The 20,405-nt window shown below is 32.7% G+C and overlaps 1 protein-coding gene across 15 annotated transcripts in view; it reads left to right on the top strand.

The window, feature by feature from the left end:
* Positions 1 to 20,405, top strand: part of LOC150109073 (uncharacterized) — a 64,541-nt gene that overhangs the window by 18,577 nt on the left and 25,559 nt on the right. For 5 of the 15 annotated variants that reach the window (XM_090405370.1, XM_090405378.1, XM_090405454.1 and 2 more), the window contains exon 3: positions 7,131 to 7,303. The exons of 7 other annotated variants lie outside the window; for them this stretch is intronic. Coding sequence is in view for 2 of the 8 variants with exons in the window: in XM_090405411.1 (XP_090261537.1) it covers positions 14,902 to 14,952 (51 nt within the window). In the remaining 6 variants the exon portion in view is untranslated. Of the gene's footprint in view, positions 1 to 7,130; positions 7,304 to 14,747; positions 14,953 to 20,405 lie in introns of all 15 variants that reach the window. 3 more of the 15 variants (XM_090405411.1, XM_090405427.1, XM_090405418.1) reach the window with 2 other exon arrangements.

The raw sequence follows: 20,405 nt of genomic DNA, 5'->3' as shown, positions 1-20,405 counted from the left end.
AAGCGAAAATTTTCCTGTTTAACCAGATTTTATAGAGCTGGTGGTTTAGGACATTCTTTTAATAGTTAGCTTTCATAGTATTTTGAAAAATTTAATAGTCTAAACAGAAAATCTTTTAGTTGATGTGAGCTGTAAACAGCAGGTACATGGAAGTTCAGATTAAGTTGAATAAGTAATATTATTGAGTGGTAGTTTCTTTCTTTTTTTTTTTTTTTTTCCTCTTTTTTTTCATTTTTATTTTTTGTACCATGTCCAATGAAGTTGGAGAACTCAGTAAAACCTTTAACTACGTGTGCACATGTAGTTAAAGGTTCTTTATTTAATGGTGTCTGTGTAGATTAGTCGAGTAACCAAGTTTATATCTTCACCATTTTGTTATTTAATTGGATTTTTCTCCACTACAAGATATGGAATAAATAAGTATGAATTGTTACAAAAAATAATATTCTGTAGAATAATATGCTTGCAGGGGGGGGGGACAGTACTTTTATTTAAATATAATATTTAAAATGTTTAAATATAAAATGTTCAAATATTATTATAAGCGTGGTAATAGTTTCATGGGATTGAAAACCAACTGTTTGTGATAAATTCTAAAATTAATTTTCCAACATGCAAAAGGTTGCTGTTTGGGAAGTATGAAAGCAGTTTAATAACACTTTATTAAATTTATAATTCTTACAAACTCTCATCATGCAACATGGATTGTAAAGTCAATTTTGCTATTCAATTTTTTAAAATTAAAAGTACCTTAAAATTGAGGGGAAAAACATCCATTTATATGTTTATCTTTAGTAATGATTTTATTTTATGAAAACTTCTTGATTCATCTGGAAATTGTTACCCAGTTGGGAAAAGTTCAGCATTTTTTACTTCTGATTATAAATAAGTAGTGTGTATGTTATAAAGGGAGGCTTGATGCATTCAGAAAATTAATTTGCACTAAATTATTTAATTTAGCACATTATTTTAGCTTCATGTAAAATAATATATAATGGTATTTAAAGCAGTATGATTTTTCATTATATTAATATTCATAATTACCTTTTCTTTTGTTGTCAAAGTCAAGTTTCCAGGAGAAAATCTACTGTAGAACCACACTGTTTCAGACATTAAAAAGGTGTGTAAGGGACCACAAGATGGCAGCACTTGTTGAGCCATCTTTTCACTGTGGGCTGCATTAGTGATAGCCTTCGGCCAGCTATCTCTGATTGGCTACCAATGGAGATTGAACTGCCTACTCAGCCTCTAAAAGTTAGATAGGGCTAAAATGCCCTTGCCTACTTCCTATATGGAAATAAAAAGGTGTTAGCTCATTTAGCTCGTTTAATTTATGGCAAACATCTACGAAGATTGAATTTAATAATAATAAAATAAATAAATAAAAAGGGATAAAGTGAACATTACTGTTTGTGCAAAATTAAAATGACTAACTTCACTTTTATTTATTTTTTATATTTTTGTAAAAAAGATAAAAATCTGGTGATAGTTTCAGTTTAAACATTTTTTTTATAACTTTAAGCTTATTTAATTGCAGAGAAATAGAGCGCAGAAAGTTGCAGTGGATGGGATGATAGTATAGTTGACTGCATATGCGTTCTAGGTTTTACTGTTACTGTGCCTTTTCATAAAATTCAGAGGCACGTGTGTGTGTGTGTGTGTGTGTTCATTGTTGCATAAATTGCAGTCTTCCTGCCTACCAAAAAATGCTTTACTTAGTTAAAATATATATTTACTCTTTTACTAAAAGTAATGTAGATATATAGATACATCCAAGCATAAACAAAACCTGTTTATTGATAGAAATCAGTGTTTGGTTTATTTGGCTATAACTGCTTTAGAACATAAGATTTCTTCTTCTTTTTCCTTTCCAGGCTTATAAGCCAAGTGGCCTGTTCCAGACTCAATTCCATCTTTTTAAGGGTCTTCCTAGCATCAGACTTAATCTCAGTAAAAAGTGGTGTAAAGGGCCATCTTGTCTTCTCAGATTGTTCTCATTCATGTTGAGGTTCTATGCTGCCCATTGCAAAAGTCCAATGTATATTATTCTCTTCGAATGATATATTTACATTAATTCCTTTGTAACACGAAACATTGTCAGAACCACAATTTTCACAATGTAGGAACTTCACGGAAGGACCTATCAGTCATTGGACCTAATCTATAGTACATGAAGCAACCCCGCATCATTCGGGATAGCACACTCGTGAATAAGGAATCTTTCAAGCATCCCTTCTATCCAGATCTGTCCATCAGAATAGAAGATTATGTAGTGTGATATTGTTTACATGTCCATAGCCCATCTCTGTCATGGACTGCCTTGAGTATTTGTTAGTCTTCAGTGCTATGATTTTTTGGCTACCACCATCACCTGACATTTTCAGAGGCCATGTCGAGATGAGTTGACTCATCTTGACATGGTTCATATTTTTAATTCACCGTCATTGGTGAATATTTGTTTCTTCTTGTGCTTTGCCAGCTATGAACTTGGAAATGCTAACTTGCTCTGTAATGGCAGCTACATATATTTTTCTTGGGTAACCTCTGTCATTCAGAAATGAATTAGATTTTTTTTTTTTAGGGAGGAGGGAAATGCTGTTATAGTTAAAATCACTTTAATTTGAGGCGTGTGTCCCATGACTTTGATATGATAGCATTTTATGCTGTCATTCTGTTCCAGAGATCCATTCGGTCTGATATTGTTTCATTTTCTTGTTAAATGGAAGCCAAAGATGGTGATTTACATGATTATAAAAAGTTTCTCAAAATTTTAATTGAAAGACTGCATGTTCGAAACATATTTTTACCATTAGAGCTGTAAGTAGTGTATGTTCTTCCTACAGGGTAGGTTATGAAGCATTAACAGCTAATATTGGAAGCATATTTTACCTGTTTTATGAGTTCTCTGTTGAGAATATAGTTTCCATATTTCCTTCCATTTTCACAATATTTGTTGTTATTGATTTTTTTTTTACTAAATGTGTTATGAAGATTATTCAGTTTACTTGGCATAATTAAAAGCTAAGTTTAATATCTCCAGTTTTGAAATCTGATTTAATATGACATCTTCATAATATGAGTGCCACTTCATAATGTGATCCATGTAAATGATTTAATAACCAAGGAGAAAGGGTTAACCCTTCTTTTACATGAAAGACATGATCCAACAGAGGAGGACTTGGATTTTACATCAGCCTTTGTCTTTCATATTGCTAAGCATAATGTCCCATTTGCATCACCATATTATTGCAGCATTTCCAAGAGATTTTCTCTTGTTGCCATATCATACCTTTTTGAGATCTACAAAATTTAGATATGGAAACTCGTTAAAATAGCATGATTTCTGAAGTATTGTCATGATTGTTCGGTCCAAATCCAGCTTGATCTTTCCTAAATTTCTTCTCTTTATTTTCCTTTTTCAAAAGGTGGTATATTGAGAATCTATTCCAGTCATTTGGAATTTGACTTTTAATCCTACCTTTTGAATTATACATCGTAATCGCTGCAAAACTTATGCATATCTATTGAGCATATCTAGTTGAATATCATCTGCTCCACTTTTCTTTCCACATTTTATATTTCTGCTGCCTTTTACCCTCTGATTACATTTCTCTTGAATATGTTCTAGCATGTTCTATCACTGCTTATTTCTTAAGTCTTAAAATATTACTTGAGACATCTAAAACTTTTCTATTTTCCTCTGTTCCTAAGGTTCTTCAATAGCATTATTGAATGCTTTGTTGCCTTTGCATTTTTTTTTTCCTTTTATGTTTCCCAAAGTATTCCCATGACTTATCTAGTTCTTGACTTTCTTATATTTTACTTTTTATTCTGTTATGGGTACCTGCTGACTTATTTGCCTGGAGTTTTCAATATTTTTCCTTTTATTAAATGGAAGATTAAATGATTATTATTACATTCATTTGTGACACTATAATATATATAGCTCTAAACATTCTTTATGGTAATTGAGTTTTAGTAGTAATATGCAGTGTGCCTATTGAAAGCAGAACTCATTGTCACATATCATGACCACTACCCTCCTTCCAGAAAAAAAAAACTTAAAAATGAAATACAAATTAAACATGTCTGGAAAAAATTATTAGTATTAAGCATTCGTATGTGTGCAGTTTTTAAGTTATTAGCAACAATTTTTCAATAAATCAATTGGGGGGGGTGAGTGGGAAAAAAAAACTAAGAAGAATATTGGTAGCATGGTGTAATTGCACCTGTCTGAAAATGTTTGTAGTACTTGATATCAGTACATTTTTAGGTCTTTTAAGCATACATTTTTTGCAGAATATTTTTGCTGTTTCTGATCTATTATCAGTTTGATATTAACATTATGAATATCTTCAAGTAATAGGTAGATTGGAATTTTAGGAATGCTGAAACAATTTATGGTATTCTAAGAAAACAGTGTGCTGCCACTTCTCACTTTCCCATCTCCCAGGCTTATTTATTACTGGTTTATTTATTATTATTATTATTTTTTTTTTTAAAAGCATTGCATTAGACAGCAGAGAAGAAATTGTATTCCAAGATTTGTTAAAGACAGGTTATTTGAACTGGTGCTGTGTGTACAAGAAGAGGATAAACAAAAATGTCTCTGAACATTAACTTATTACTAAGCTTCTACTCATTTTTTGAATTGAAGTTTGGTAACTGTAATCTACAGGTGGACATATTTAGATGACATCATTTCCTGATATCTTAAAAAAATTGAAATATGCTATTTATAATTTTGTTTGGTTTGACTTAAATAATCTGAAGATTCTATAATCAAAAAAACAGCAATTTTGTCACATTAATAAGAAATAATAAAAATAAATATGCTCTTCCAGACTAGTATTAAAAATAAAATATCAAACAAAGCTATACATACATGACCTTCTTGTGCATTAGTTAGGATTGTCATTAAAAAATAAATACTTATCTCCAGAGGTTGGAAATTGCAGTGATGTGGATGGAATGTCAGATAATCTGCGAACCTGGCTTTAGAGACAACTTGTCTTTTTTTTAATTTTTTTTTCATGCTACTTCAGATATCCAGTAAGCAAGGTAATAACTGGATCATCTAGGAGTAATTAATGGTAGAAAATTTATTTATGTAAAAATCCCTATGAGAAGAAAAAATTCAGTTTACTTAAATAAACATAAATAGTAAAACATGTAATGCAGGATATATATTATTTTAATGTGATAACATGATAAAATAACCAGCATTAGATTTATCTGTTTTTTTTTTTTTTTTTTTTTTTTAAAGCAGTATTAGTTTTTTAATATGTTAAGTTGTCCGAGCAAAATTATCACCTGGACATTTTAAAATGTACTTGTCCATTGTTGATACTTGCATGATTTTTCAGAAAAATTTTTTATTGGCATTATATTTTTACAGAACTAATGCAAGAATACATATAAATACATCTGGAATAGCATGCAAGCAGCTTTTTCAGTACTTAGTCCTTGCCCAGATCATATTTTTTGTTGTTGAATATATATTATACCCATGAATATGCATTGTCAGATTGGAATAAAGCGATCATATACCAGAATTCTAATCTGCATTGATAATCAGTTTGTTTAAGGATGTAAACAACTTAATTCTTAGTACTTTTTTAAATGCTGTGACATTTGATCAAGTTATTTCAGGACAGTAAGCTGGTTAAGTGAAATCATGTAGCAGATATATACACACGCGCGCACACACACACACAAAAAAAATCTTAGAATTTGTCTATGTATTCCTATATTGCTAAACCTAATAGCTGTCAGAAATGGTGTTACACACATTAGTGATGTGCTTTAAGTTGCAACTTTTGTTTCTCCTATTATTTGAGGGATGAATGATCAGCCAACAATCAACAATGCACTATGTAAGCAAATAGGAAAGATGCTAAAATAGTGTATTGATACTTACCTGACTTACCAGTCTGCACAAAAGTGTCAAAAGAAATCAACATATTCTGCAAATGTATATAAAGCTCTTATTTATCAATTTATGAATACGTTTACTATTCCAATCTTAACCAAGGAATATAAAGCAAGGTAGCTTTGTTTTGGTTTGTGATTTTTGAGGCAAGACATATTTGAGTAATTTAGAACTATAAAAACTTAAAAATCAATTCTTTAGGCATTTTATTTGTTGTAAGGTAGCTTTATGATAATCGTCTTGCATTTAAAATAAACTTAAATCAAACTGGTTTGCAAATATTAATGTGTGCAAAAGTATAGCAGTATTAATTAATATCTCAAGGACAGATCACTTGCTAAAATATTTTTAATTAATTACACTGTAAATTCAGTTTACATTCTATAAATATAAATCTTAAAGCTTGGTAGACATTCTCAGAATTATATTAGTTCCACTTCCAATACAACCTATGCATTTTTTAAGAAGTAAATTGTGTATATTGGTGTATGAAGTGCTATATGCTGCTGAAAGGTTAAACTGTCTGCCTGTGTGTGCATGGTGTCAGTCATGGTTGCTTCAGCTAAAAAAGAAAGGTTTATTAATTGTCACTCATACCATATGCAGACATCAGAAGTAGAATTTTTAAGTCAGCAGTTGTGCGTTTAAACAGTAACCAGTCAAGGAACCCTTTATCCTAAATTCCATAACCTTGTTTGTTTATATTTTGCTTTGTGTTTACCTCATTGCTGCAACCATGTAATTCCAGTTGATATGCCTCAAGAAATGGCAAGCAGTATTTTTAAGGACTATTGCTAAATGGCTTTCCATATTGCAACCCATAAAACATGGTCATTTAGAGTGGTACCATATTAAATTAGCCGTTTTTTTTTTAACAATAATTTGTAAAACCTTAATATTTATTATTCATTCTGCTTATTTCTGGAATGGAAATAAGCAGAATGGAATTGTTTGAATGACATTGATGGAAAACTATGATTCAAATAGATGACTGAAAAAAAAAGTAGTAAAAATTATAAAAGCATGGTGGAAATATTAATACTTAAGATTAGAGCTGGGGCGAACTTCAGGTTTTTTGGTTCTAATATAATAAATTTGGAATTATTATATTAGATGGAAATTTTAAGTTAACAATTGATAATTATGCGGCAGAACCCTAATAATTATCAGGCTACAAATCACTGTGGTGTTTTTTTAGAAAAAAAAAAGATGTTTGTGATTGGAAAAAGAAAATGCAAATTCAAGGCATCACTCATTTCGACGTCCAAAGAAGGGACAGTTTATTCTAATAGATGAATACAAGAATGGCATGATGAATAAGCAAACCAGTAAAGTATTAAAATAAAGTTGAATAAAGTTGGATAAAAGAAAGTAAGTATTAGTAGTTTTTACCAAAAATTGTATGTGGAAATTTGGGATCAACTTATATTTGGAACAGTACATTATATAATTTATTATGAATATAAATTAGTCTTTTAATTTGATTCCCTTATGCCTGCTTTATTGATGCAGTTTTTATCCAACTGTTTGCTCCTCACAAATGTTTGCTGTGCCACATATGCCATGCTTACTGAGGAGAACTCCAGTCTGCACATGCTCATTTGCTGCATGTGGGTTTTCAGTTTTTTGCACTCAATTGTCCTGAATTGTTTACACTTGTTCAGAACATTTTTTAGAAAGCAAAGTTATGAGCAAAGTACTTTTATCCGATCAGTCTGGATCGATATTTGCTCTTTCTTTTGTTGACAACCACCTGACCTCCATGTCTGAGCTAATCTGACCTGCATATACCATTATGCACATGCTTAGAGATAACATATTTCACAGCTCCTGGTTGTTAGTTCTCCATGTGCTTTATGATTAGATTAGATAACTTCCAGACATACCTGGAGATCAATTTTGATTATATGATTTTTGAAGGCTTCTTTCAAGTATCTCTTTTCATAATTGCAAGTTGATGGTTCCTCAGCAGAATAGCTGAATGGCAGACTTCATTTCACTCAGAAGAAATATCTCAGTGTGAACTCTTTCACAAACTTTTACTGTTTTTGTTTCTTTCTAAAGATGGTGTTATTATCCTGGAACACTTCATTTGTTATTCTCTACAGAGAGACATAAGTGTCTGAATATAATTTAAATTTTTCACTAAAATTGAAAGATAGAAGATTTTACATTTCACTTGCACACTCTGGTCCCAAAAATGTATTTGTAGACTAAGTGATGAAAGTTTTTAATTGTTTCAGAGAAATTTGTGAGCCCATAATTGTAATGTTGTATGTTTATGTTAGCTTTTTTTCTCCATTAAACTGAATATATAATTTGGCAATTTTTTTTTTTTTAATAATTTTTTTTCAAATATAAACATTTGGGCAAAATTCTCTTTTGATGAAGTTTGTTACTAACTGAGGTAGGAAGTTCCAGCTTTAATTATAGGGTATGAGACAGTTATTAAAGAGAGGGTATAATAACTATACTTACAGCATGGATATTTGTGATTGAGAACATCTATACAAAATTTTTGCAGATAAATATTCTACATATAGATTATAGAAATTATTTAATCTTTTATGTGTTCTGCTTTTGCAGTGAAGTTATGTATTCAGAAAATTTAAATTTTGAGTTTGTAATGTTCTTATATATAAAAATGAGAAGATTACAGTTATTTTGATTATTAATGTAATATTACAAAATATTTTAGGAGAAAAAAAGCAACTGAACAAAGTTAATTTTCTCTATGCAAAGCCCAAAGAATTAGTGATTAAATAAAGCTATATTATGAAGAGAGATCAACAGATATGCATGGATTAATGAAATTTGCCAAATGAGACTTTGAATTTTCTTCATAATTATATTGTGCAATTAACTGTCATTATAGCACTAATTTCCTATTAAAACTATTATAGTGAATTCATTCATTATAACAAACTACTACAAAGTCCTGACCATAGCAGTAGTGTTTTATGATAAGAAGTGTGCTCAGCTTTTTTGGCACCTATAAGTTTGCTATAATGAAGGTTGACTGTATGCTATTGATAGTTATTTTAAACTTAGGATAAAAATTATGAAGTTTTGCAATGATCATAATATATTGCTTTTGCAGATGTACAGATGTTTTAACTTTTCCTTTTTGTTTTTCCTCTCTAAAGCGAAATTTTCATTGCCTGAAGGCATTTTTCTACTGATTATTAGCCCCTTGTTTTCAGAAAAATTATTAAAAATAATTTTTTGCATTCAATTTGAATGGATTTGCTTCGCATAATTTTCTTGGGACAGAGATCATATTTCAGTGTAAATTATTTATTTTCTCTAAGTAAGGCCAAGTTATTTTCCTTTCCCTCTCAGTAGGATGGGAGTCTCAGAAGCAATTGACATGAGAACAAGTACATTTGACAGCCTTGATCTTAGCTGTGTCATTGATACTTAATCAGCTATTTGATGTTTTCTGTTCAAGAAGATTGCTGAAATCCATATGAAACATTGTTATAATTGTTTTGAACATATTTTTTTAATTTAGTTAATAATGGAAAGAGATCCCATGTTCTATGCTACTTGCTGTTTGGATTTTCACCTATGAAAGTAACTCTAGTCTACTGCCACACAGATTAGACTTTTGTTGATTATTCAAGCATCGACTTATCTGCTATTATGAAAGTTGCTATGTCAGTCGCAGGATTTTTTCCCCTTTAAAACAAGCATATCAGCCAGAAAAGCATAATTTATGTAGTACGCTGGTCTTATATCCTTAGTTGCTTTGGCTGTAAATCAACAATTTTCTTGTTGATGCCTGTCATTTTTTATGTTATCTTTAGTGATTGCAGTCATGCATGTAGAATTGTCTAAACAACATGGGTGACCACTAACTATATATAAAAATTTGGAGAACCTATTCTCAGAAAATGCATGCATATATAATTACCATTATTATCTTTTAGTTTACATAACTTGTTCTTATCATTAGATCCACATAAGACTGAAATAATTCCCATTACTTTAGTAGTGGCAGTAAAGATAGCCCGATTTATGGGTATATCACAAAGATTCGTGCTATGTAAAATTTTAGCACTGACATCTTTAAGTAAGATGGAAATATGACTGACATGCATTTCATCTGTTTGAATCTTTCTATACATATTACAGTTATCTCTTACTATAACAAAGTACCAGAAATCCTCATCAAAATAGCATTATATTATAATAGTGCTATATTAATAAAGGAAATTCACTATAGCAAACTTTCTACTGTAGTTAATCATTCTTTTGGTCCACATATGTATGTACTGTAATGTGAGTAGTAAGTAATGTGATATCCTTTTGAAGTTTAGCATAAAAGCCCAAAGTCAACTATAGGTTGACATCTGTCCATCTTGCAGTGAACTGGCAGGATTTATAATAAGCACATATGGCATAACATGAAAGTGAGAAATATGGATGAATTTTTCATTAGTATAATGAGTATTTGTTTAAATCTTTTTGTGTTAACATTCACATTAGCTTTCTTTCATTGATGTGATTTAATGATTTCTCCTATATGTATGTTTTATGTTGCTGCTACAGAATGAGCTATTTAATTTTCTAAGTATTCTTCTTGGTTCATGATTTGGATATTATTTTGGAATCATTGTCTGGAAGTGAAAGTAGTTTCTTTTGCTTTTAAATCTGTGTGCTGTTTTCGGTTTGCTTATTCATTTGTAATATGTGTAGTTTTCTGTAGGCACTAAATAGTTTCAAGACTGAATGCTAAATTTTAGTTTATGTTCATTATTAAGTTGGGTTGTTTGTGTATGTATTTTAGTAATCATTTCTGGTATTTTACTAATACTTTAATCTTCTATCAATTCAGTGATCTACAACGCTATTCTAATCATAGTATATTGACATTTTTGAATTTTAATGGTTTTTATAATTTTAGAATTTGATTGTAAGACTAATCTTTTTTCTGAAGTTGAAATGCAGGATTCTAAAGCCTTGAGAACAAGTGCAAAACAAATTCATTAAGGATTTTATTTAGTATGGTAATTTGTGTTGCGTGGCTTTAAGGCTTATGAGATTTCAATAATAGAAAATGAAGTAATATCAGATTATAAGAGGGTAATTCAGGTGTGTGGTGGAGAATAAGAAAATTGGAGTATTGTTGTGCAGTATGCCAAAGACAACAAAATATAATGTTTTGAAATGTTCAAGATGACAAGACATTTTGAAAGCTAGCTAGGTAGGTAGGTAGTTGAAACGACATATGCAAATTTTGTGGTAAAAGAAGAGAGAGGAAGGCAAATAATTCTTAGTGTAATACTGGGAGAGAGGAGTTTCTTATATTAATGGAGGTAAAAAATGAAAATACAATGAATGCAAAAAAAATAATAATTGAATAGCTGTTTCATGTGAAATGATACCAGTTTTCTAAACAAACTGGAATGGCTTCAGCTCTCAAAATCCTTGGTTTTCAGATAAGAAATTGAAGAAGATAATGACATTCATTGGTCTAATAAAATATGGAAGAAAATTTAAGCTTATTTGCTTCTGTCTTCAACTTGTTATTAGAATGAGGAAGAATCACAACTGCTAACAGTATTCTAGTTTACTTCAAGGGACACTAATTACACTTGGACTCGCACTACTGTGCTTGCATCTTGTATCTCTTCTTAAATACTACTCTTGAGTCTCATCAGTTATAAATCATTCAAGAAATCTAGCTGTACAGATTTTATGAAGGTGCTTGACATTATGTTTGTAATAAAATGATCTTGTGACTAGTGTTATACCTCATTGAAAAATTGGCAGTATGAAATATGCTGAAGTTTGCAGCATCTAGGCATGAAGTCTACATATCAACAGCATCAATGTGGCTAATTAGAGTTGTGAAAAAAATAAATCAGATGTTGCCTTGTAACAAAGTGGAAATTTTCCTGTTCTGATAAAGTTAATGGAATGGGTGGTAGATGGAAGGCAGTATGATAGTCTGACATTCAGAAATAAGACTGAAAGCTGTGTAGCCTGCAAAATCTAATGTGGAAATAACAGTTTAAAGCATCTTATGGATGGGTAATACATCTCACTGTGTGACATGGTCTCTCAGTTTATTGGACAATAGTTGTACATCATCTTTCACATGACTGCATGGGGGAAAAAAACTTGAGTTTCAATAGCATCACCATTTAGGGAAAAAATACATCTGTGACCTCACAGAGATCAAGATTAAGTTCCACCATAATCTGTCTCTTGTGCACATTATTTCTAATCCATGGAACTGTATTGAAGATGATGGTGGCAGATGAAAATGAAATTGATGGCAATATTACTAGCAGATATGCAGACTTTTGTTAGTATTGATTAGAATAAGACTAGCAATAGTTTTTGTACTTATCTGGCATTTAATCACTACTATGAAATTAATTATCGAAAAAAAAAAAGATTTAAATTATTTACTCATCTAGAACTAGATAGAACTGTACCATTGGGTGCATATTAAATGAGGCGTAATAACTAAATTCTAGAATGTCCTCATACTATTGCATTTATGGAAATTCAGGTAGAACTATGCAGTTGCATATTTAGTATACTGTTGCCTTGAGTCACATCAATACAATCAAGCCAGTAGTTGACAAGCTGTGGTAATTTGCATGGATGTTAATTGCTTTCAGCAGAATATTCAATGAACTTAGTACACGAACACTGATTCATTGAATGCACTTATGCAGAGTTAGTCAAAAGCATAATTAAAACTCAGCACATGCTAATAGTGGTTTATTTTGATGATTCCATGAAAACACATCTAGTGTATTTGAGTGGCATAAGATGATTTTCCATTAAACATCTTCACCAAGACCAAAATCGCACAAATGTTATGATTACAGATCAAGACGACTGTTTCATTAACATTCACACAATTCGCTCATCCATCATGATTTCCCCTACACGTAATGCAATAGCTGCCCACAAGTTTATGGCTAAAAAAAAACAATCATAAAATTGGACCATCTTCCATATTCACCAGACTTAGCTCCATGTGATTTTTAGTTATTTCCAATATCTTAACAGGATGCATATTTTCTGACATCCAGTAGTGTATTGTTGACAGTAATAAAAAAAATATTCCATAAGATGAGCTCTAGAAATAATTTGAACAGTGACAGCATAGTTTAATCACATTATTGCACAAGGGAATTACTTCGAAGGTGATAATAGCCGCTGGTCTATAGGTAAGAAAATATAGTTTTTGTGTGTGTTTAGGGAATTTGTCACACCTTGTACACACATGAACTTCAATTTTAATATCAGTCAGCTTTGGTACTAAATTAGGCATATGTATTATACCCAAGATTTGATAGTATCCAAGGACAGTCTTTGGGGAAGGGGAACCAAGGAGAACCTGAATTGACAAAGGGGTATGACACATACTTTTTTTTTAAGCGCTGTCTTATCACACAAGACAACCTCCTTAGCTCAGTCAGGATTGACAAAGACCTGGATTCGATTCCTGTCCATGACATGAGGAACCTTTATCTGTTCTCTTTCGACTAAAGGTGAGTTAGCCAGTCTCATACGGAGGTGGAGGTTTTCCCCTCCTGGAAATTCAGTTTTTTTTTTTTTTGTCCCTCAGAACAGGCAAACCGACCCTATGAATGAACACACACACACACTTCTACAGACAAAAATACCCCTCCCATCAGACTCTGTAACAAGTCGGTTGGGGTTGCATCATGTAAAATGGCCAACCCCAAATAGATGGGATAAGGCACAAAGACCAGTCAGTTTTCTGAAAATTTCATATCGGTTTAATAAACCAGTTATCTGTTTCGTGGGCAGGCAATTGCATAAAATTTCGAATATCAAAAAATTCTTGGAAATAAATTTATTACACTCAGTGTTATATGTGAAACACTTACCACATATGACCTAAAAAAGTTTCTCCCATGATGGACATGAACTAAAGAAACTGCATTGCACAACCAGTCACCACAGAATATCTTCATTTCCAATATATTATAACTATTCTATATCCATTGATTTAAGAGTTTTTTTTATATGGCTTTGGGCATTAAGTTTTCTTTTAAAGCAAATTAAAATTTATACATAGTCAACACATGAAAAATCTAATAAATGAATAAAAACTTAGCTCAGAATACAGAGAGATCTTTTTCTAATAAAAGACAGTCAGTTTTCTGAAATATATGTAAGATAAAATATAGATCTTTTAATATGTTAAACTACATTTACCCAATTAGTTTTCATCTCGGTTTAATAAACCAGTCATTTGTTTCGTGGACAGGCAATTGCATAAAATTTCGAATATCAAAAAATTCTTGGAAATAAATTTATTACACTCATTGTTATATGTGAAAGAATTTCTTTGAGTTTTTCCCTTTTAAAACGAATGCTCTCAAAGGAAAAAACTAGCATGTGTACACCCACCCACCTACACATAATATGTATGCTTATATTCTGAATTATTAGCAAGAGAAAAAGATTCCTGAAACTGCTGTTGACAAATACCATGAAAGTATTCTGATTAGTCTTGATCACTTCTGTAATTTTAAAGTCTTTAATCTATAGACAGTACCAAAAATATGGAACACATGTTAATAATATAGAAAACTTGCATAGGAAATCCTAATAATTAGTTGTGTAACATTTTTGCCTACATTTCACAGGTATCTTTAGTACAGTAATGGAACAGCAAATTATACATTTAACAGAAATATTCTAAAAAGCACCACCATAGTAGTTACAATAACGTAACAAAGAAAATGATCTTCCTAACTTAGATGTATAAAAAAATTAAAGTGTATAATTAATTAATAAATTAGTACTTTTTCAGTCTGCTAATCTTTGATATCTGAGATGAAGGATCAGAATTATTTAAGTTGGGGCACTGGAGTAACGTTCTACAAGTTTCATTACAAAGACATTCCATAAAAAGTCCACTCTTATGAAGGAATTAGTCTTACACCAAAGAACTGAGTTTGGTAAAGATGGCAAAGAGTATCCTCATGTTTAACAAGCTCCAATTGTTCAAGCCCAAGGTACTTAATATAATAATTAGTTTTTTTTTTTTTTTTTTTTTTTTTTTCTTAATGGATAAAAGATTATCCATAAAATAAGCCATAGGAGCAAGGAATCTGGTAAACACTTGCAAAACCTAGTGGAGGAATTTTGTCCTTGCGAAACTGGTTGTAATAAATGCTTCAGCATTCTGGAAGACTTCCAGTTCCTGGTAGAAAGGTGTTAGGATTGTGCACTACTAAAGCATTAGCAAGACCTATTAATAAAAAGCATCATCTTTTCCTTGCCCCTAATTCTGTGTTCATCTCACAAATTTTCCACCTGGTTCAGGGCAGCGCTGAGTTGCTAGCACTCAGAGTTGTGCAATATTTTCTTCAAATTATGTTTCCAATCCTTGTTTTCTTATGTAGAGATTGGTGATTTGGAGGATGTAAAGACCAGTACCATCAATTTTCCATATTAGATGCACTCAGTTTTCTCAAACATCAGCAGTCATGATTGTATTTAGGTCTAACTGTAGTATATACAATCATGACTGCTGATGTTTGAGAAAACTGAGCGCATCTAATATGGAAAATCTAATAAGTCTTGCATTACACTGCCACCTCCAAGCATCCTGGGACAATCAGATAAATAGGATTCTTTGAACAATCTTGTAACGAATAGGTTAGGTTGTCAGTTTGACTTCCCCTGTAGGTATGGATGTGATGCATGTGAATTTCATTCCCTGATATGAAAGTACATCTTGCTTATTAGTGGCTCTAACTTGATATATCATGTTATCTTACCCTTAGTGTACAATAGTGGACAATATGTTTACAACCTTATGTGGGTGTGATTCACAAAAATACCCAAGCTTGAAACACCTCAATTTCATTGCTTCATGGCCTCTGTTTGCTGCAGCTTTCCATATGTATAGTAGAAAAACATTTACTGTATGATAAGATTAAATAGCCAATCTTTTCAGGGGGGTTCTGGCTTGTGTCATTTGGTAATTTTTAGGCTTACTTAGTCACATCTCAGTATCTGCTAACTTCTGTTTCTTCAGTATTTTACTAATTGCGGACTTTGGAATGCTTAATTGCATTGGTAGCACCTCCATATATTTTCTCAGATGATATCTAACATTCACTCTGAAAGGCTTTCCATGTAGTCATTGTTTGGTATGCAAGATTAGAAATGACTCGCATAAACTTCTAATCTTCATGCCCCTGCCCCCAATGTGAGGTACCTGCTTATGATGGGAGGGGACTCCAGTGATACTGGCTTCATTCGTATTCATTTTCTATGCTCCCCCCCATGTTCGTTCTTTGCTCTACTTCTTCAGAGTCTTTTATATTCTATCGTCCAGACCACCACCATCACTGAGTTTCAGTGCTTTGATGTTTGCTGAGCAGTGTGACCCATTGACATCTAGAAAGGAGATCTGGTGGTGGTCTTGGACCACTTTGGTCAGAAGAAGAGCACTTCTGGATAGCCCAGCCAGAATCAGTTGGCTTAGCAGGCTTATCTTCAAGGATCAACAGTGTTGCAGTAAGTGTCCTTCCTCATGGCTTGTTGTGGTGCTGGTATGACATCCAGGTTAGCCCTGACATTCTGCTCCCAAGCACAGTTATTGCTTGCCAGAGAGTGGATGTCCCAATGTGGCTCTGTGGTGAATGGTGTGCTCTGGTGCTGAACCAGCGTTGTTACTGAGAATGAATAATTTTTCATCCACTTGTTTATTAGGGCCCTCAACCAAGTTCAATAACCAAAATAAAAAAACAAAGCATCAGACAGCAAGAAAAACACAATTATTCTTAATTTTACATGCAACAGGGGAACGTCAATTTGGTGAATGTCACCATTCATCCAGAATGGTTGGCAGGATCTATTAAATTCTGTTCAGGAGACGTTCTTGTTGAAGCAGCAGCGATACAATCTATGAAACTGTGCAGTACATCAGGGGAAATACTAATCATGTCCCTCCCTCCCACACACACATACAACTTTAAACACTTTCTAGAAGTGTAGCATCGGAATGGGACCTCTGAAATCTTCCTTATGAAGAGATCTCCTCTGAATTGAAGGACCCTCACATATAGGGATGGACTTGGTTCCGACTAGGGATATCATCGTTACATTCAATACACTGAAGCCACCACCATCTATGAAAGCAGGTTATCTCAACTGCCCTGTTAGGCTCTACATCCCAAACTCTGAGCCGGTTTAAATGTCAGAAGTAGGTCAGTTTTTAATAATAAGGTGATACACCTTTTCACTACTTGTATATAGGAATTTACTTCTGCATTACTTCAGCCTTGGTATCTTTTCTGAGTCTGGCTTCCACTTATCAATATTAAAGCAATTAATGTGAAGTCATTAGCCTCTATATGCAAGTAGCCTAGTCGTGAATATGTCATGATCAGTTAGTCTGATGGAAAAGCATACAACACTACTTGAAGATTTTGAATATTGAAAGACCTACACAACTTTATCAGAGGAACCTTCCTCTTTATCAAAAAATTTTTATCCAAACCAGTCTTTAGAGTGAGTAGGAACCACACAGGGAGTACTGAAAGGTTCAGTTTTGTGTCTTGCTCTTTGCAATCAATGTTAACTCAATAACCGAACAACTTCCCTGACCGTGATTCTCTTTATGCAGAATGGCTTTTACCATCTTCTGTTATTCATGTAAGATTCTGGAATATGATGGTCATATCCCAGATTCTGGGTGTGCTTGCAAACAGGTTCAGATTTTCCCAGCAGAAAACAGCTTGTGTGCATTTTGCTGCAGAAGTCTGGGCTTGTTGCCTAGTTGCAACAAAAGCCCAGTTCTTTGGACTGAATATTTGACTAGAAATTTAGTTCCCTTTCCTCACATATGCCAAGATAAGTGCTATGCTATAAAACTATGAATATTGTTTGCATCCTATCTTCCACCTCCTGGTGTGCTGACAGACATTCTTTCTTTGTACTATGCACTGATTACATCAAAACTTGATTATGTGTTTGGAGTCTATGCTTCTGTCAGGGAGAACGCTATAATGGCTGGACACTATCACCATAAGAATTTGCAACTGGAGCATTCCAAACTTCACTGATCCCTCGATGTTAGGACAAATGACCATCCTTATTACTTTGACATCAATAGTAGCTCTCTCTTATGCACTGCCAAGATAAAGATCCTGCCATATCCTGTGTGGCCAATGATTTTGCCCAGTGTGGGGAAAAAATATACAGCACCAATCAGACTCATTATTCTTTAGTTTGAAAACAAATGCTCTTTTTAGAGCTGACAATATTGCATAGATGTAATGATACATTACTGCTGTGGCATTCATATATACCACCACACAAGTTTTCTTTCTGCAGGCTATCCAAATGTTCTGTCTCTCCTCTCCTTTTGTCAACCAGAAGCTCTTTCAGACACATAAGAGTACTCTATTTTGTGGCATTTACACAGGTGATTCAAAATCATAGACTTGTGACAGATCTGCTGTCTTTGAAGATTGCATAATTTCTGCTCAGATCCCACTAGAAAATAGCTACTGCTGAGCTGTTTGCTATAGACCTTGACTTAAACTACATAAGATTTTAATGTTACAAAGGTGCATTATATATACAGGTTTGCAAAACTCGTGACAATAAGAAGACTATAGCTGCAGAAATGCCTAGGGCTCTCTTATCCAACATGTCCTCCTCTCAATTATGGAAGCTACATTTGCATGTGTGCTTCTGTTGGGTTCCAATCAAGGTCAGCTTGTTTCTGAAGCTTCCACTATTTGCCTGTTCTTATACTGATTGCAGGCAGTCATAAGACAAACTTTTATCTCAGTGGCAGTCATCATGGAAGTGAGACCAATAACAGGCTTCGTCAAATCAAGCCTGAAATCAAATTGTGACAGTGTGCTCTATGCAGGGACTGTAGAGGAAGTTGTTCTTGCTCTGTTTGGCATAGGTTGGTGATCTTGCACATTCCATCCCACTGAAGAATGGTGGCATGCCTGTGTGTGAGTTCTGTTGTACTGGTGATTAACCATCAATGAGCACAGTTTCTATTTTAGTTATGTTCTGTACACATTAAGGCAGATTTTATCATATTTCTCAAGCATTTTTCTTTTCTTAATAATTTGTACATAACATCAGTATCACTGTGTATAGATCATGTACATATTGTATATAGGCTTTTAATACCTGGTTGATTTTATTCATCATCATCAAATTCCTGTATGTACCCTCAGGTACATATCTGGAATATGATAGTACTACATGAAAAAATCGCACCATTATTAACTTCCAATCTACAATTTTCTTCCAAATTAATCTGTTATCTGTCAAGATTCCAATGTTATCAGATCTTATATTTCTGTTTTTTAAGATACTTTTTACTGTATTAATCCATCTACATCTTGGTCTTCCTCTGGGTATTTTTCCTGCCAACCTGCAGAGAACACTTTTTTGCTAATCTTTCCTCTCCCATTCTATTTAAGTGACCATACCATCTGAGATTAGCTCTACTAACATGTTCTGAATGCTAACAATGGCAAGTTCTTTCCTAATATCCTCATTTTTAATGTGATACTACCATTGATGCCATCTGGTCACTCCACTAATCTTTCTCAGAACTCATATCAGAGGTCTCCAGTCTTTGATCAAGTGTTTAATTTCTAACCCAGATCTCAGATCCATAAGTTAAAATTGGTTTGAACACTTGCATACAGTTAATTTAGCGTTTTGATTAATTTCTTTCTTATTTCATATAAATTTATTCAGCTGACTTCCTACTATACCAGCTTTACTAATTCTGTTGTCTATTTCCCTATTTAATTTGCCATCACTAAAAATTGTGCATAAATAGCTGAACTGTTTTACTTGTTCTGTAGGTTCACCATTCAGGATACAGTTGATGTTTTAATTGTTTCTGCCTATTTTTATTGTCTTTGTCTTTCTATTGCTGATTTTCATACCATATTTATTACAACAGTTATTCAGTTTAGTCAGGGAATCTTGTAAACTTGCATAAAGTAAAGAGCTAAGATTAACATTGCCAATTTTGATATCAGATTTAATACCACTTCATAATGTGATCCATATTGTTAGTGAATAACAATGGAGATAATGTGCACCCTTCTCACACACACACACACCTGATTTAACATCGAGCCATCTTTCTGTACATCCTTCAATTCTAACTGCTGACTTACAGCTTAAATAGAGACTATATATTGCTCGATATAATGTCCCATGTACTAGTGTTTTAAAGAGCTTTCCTCTTGGCACCTTGTCACGTGCCTTTTCCAGATCTATTTTTTTTTAATGTTGTACTATCATTTTATATTTTGGTTTAAGCCAATGAGAATACAATGTAACTATCATATCCTGTACACCCCTTGAGGGTACATATCAGGAATTTGATGATGATTTTTTTAACAAACTTATTTAGACTTGCTTTTTATATGCCTTTTTAGCACTTCTGTTTTACACACTAGTT

This window comes from Typopeltis vanoorti, chromosome 2 (assembly GCF_054136105.1).
Source record: "Typopeltis vanoorti isolate ZY-2024b chromosome 2, IOZ_Tvanoo_1.0, whole genome shotgun sequence".
NCBI lineage: Eukaryota > Metazoa > Arthropoda > Arachnida > Uropygi > Thelyphonidae > Typopeltis > Typopeltis vanoorti.
The sequence above is the reverse complement of the archived record's forward strand: the minus strand, read 5'-3'. Positions and strand labels throughout refer to the sequence as shown.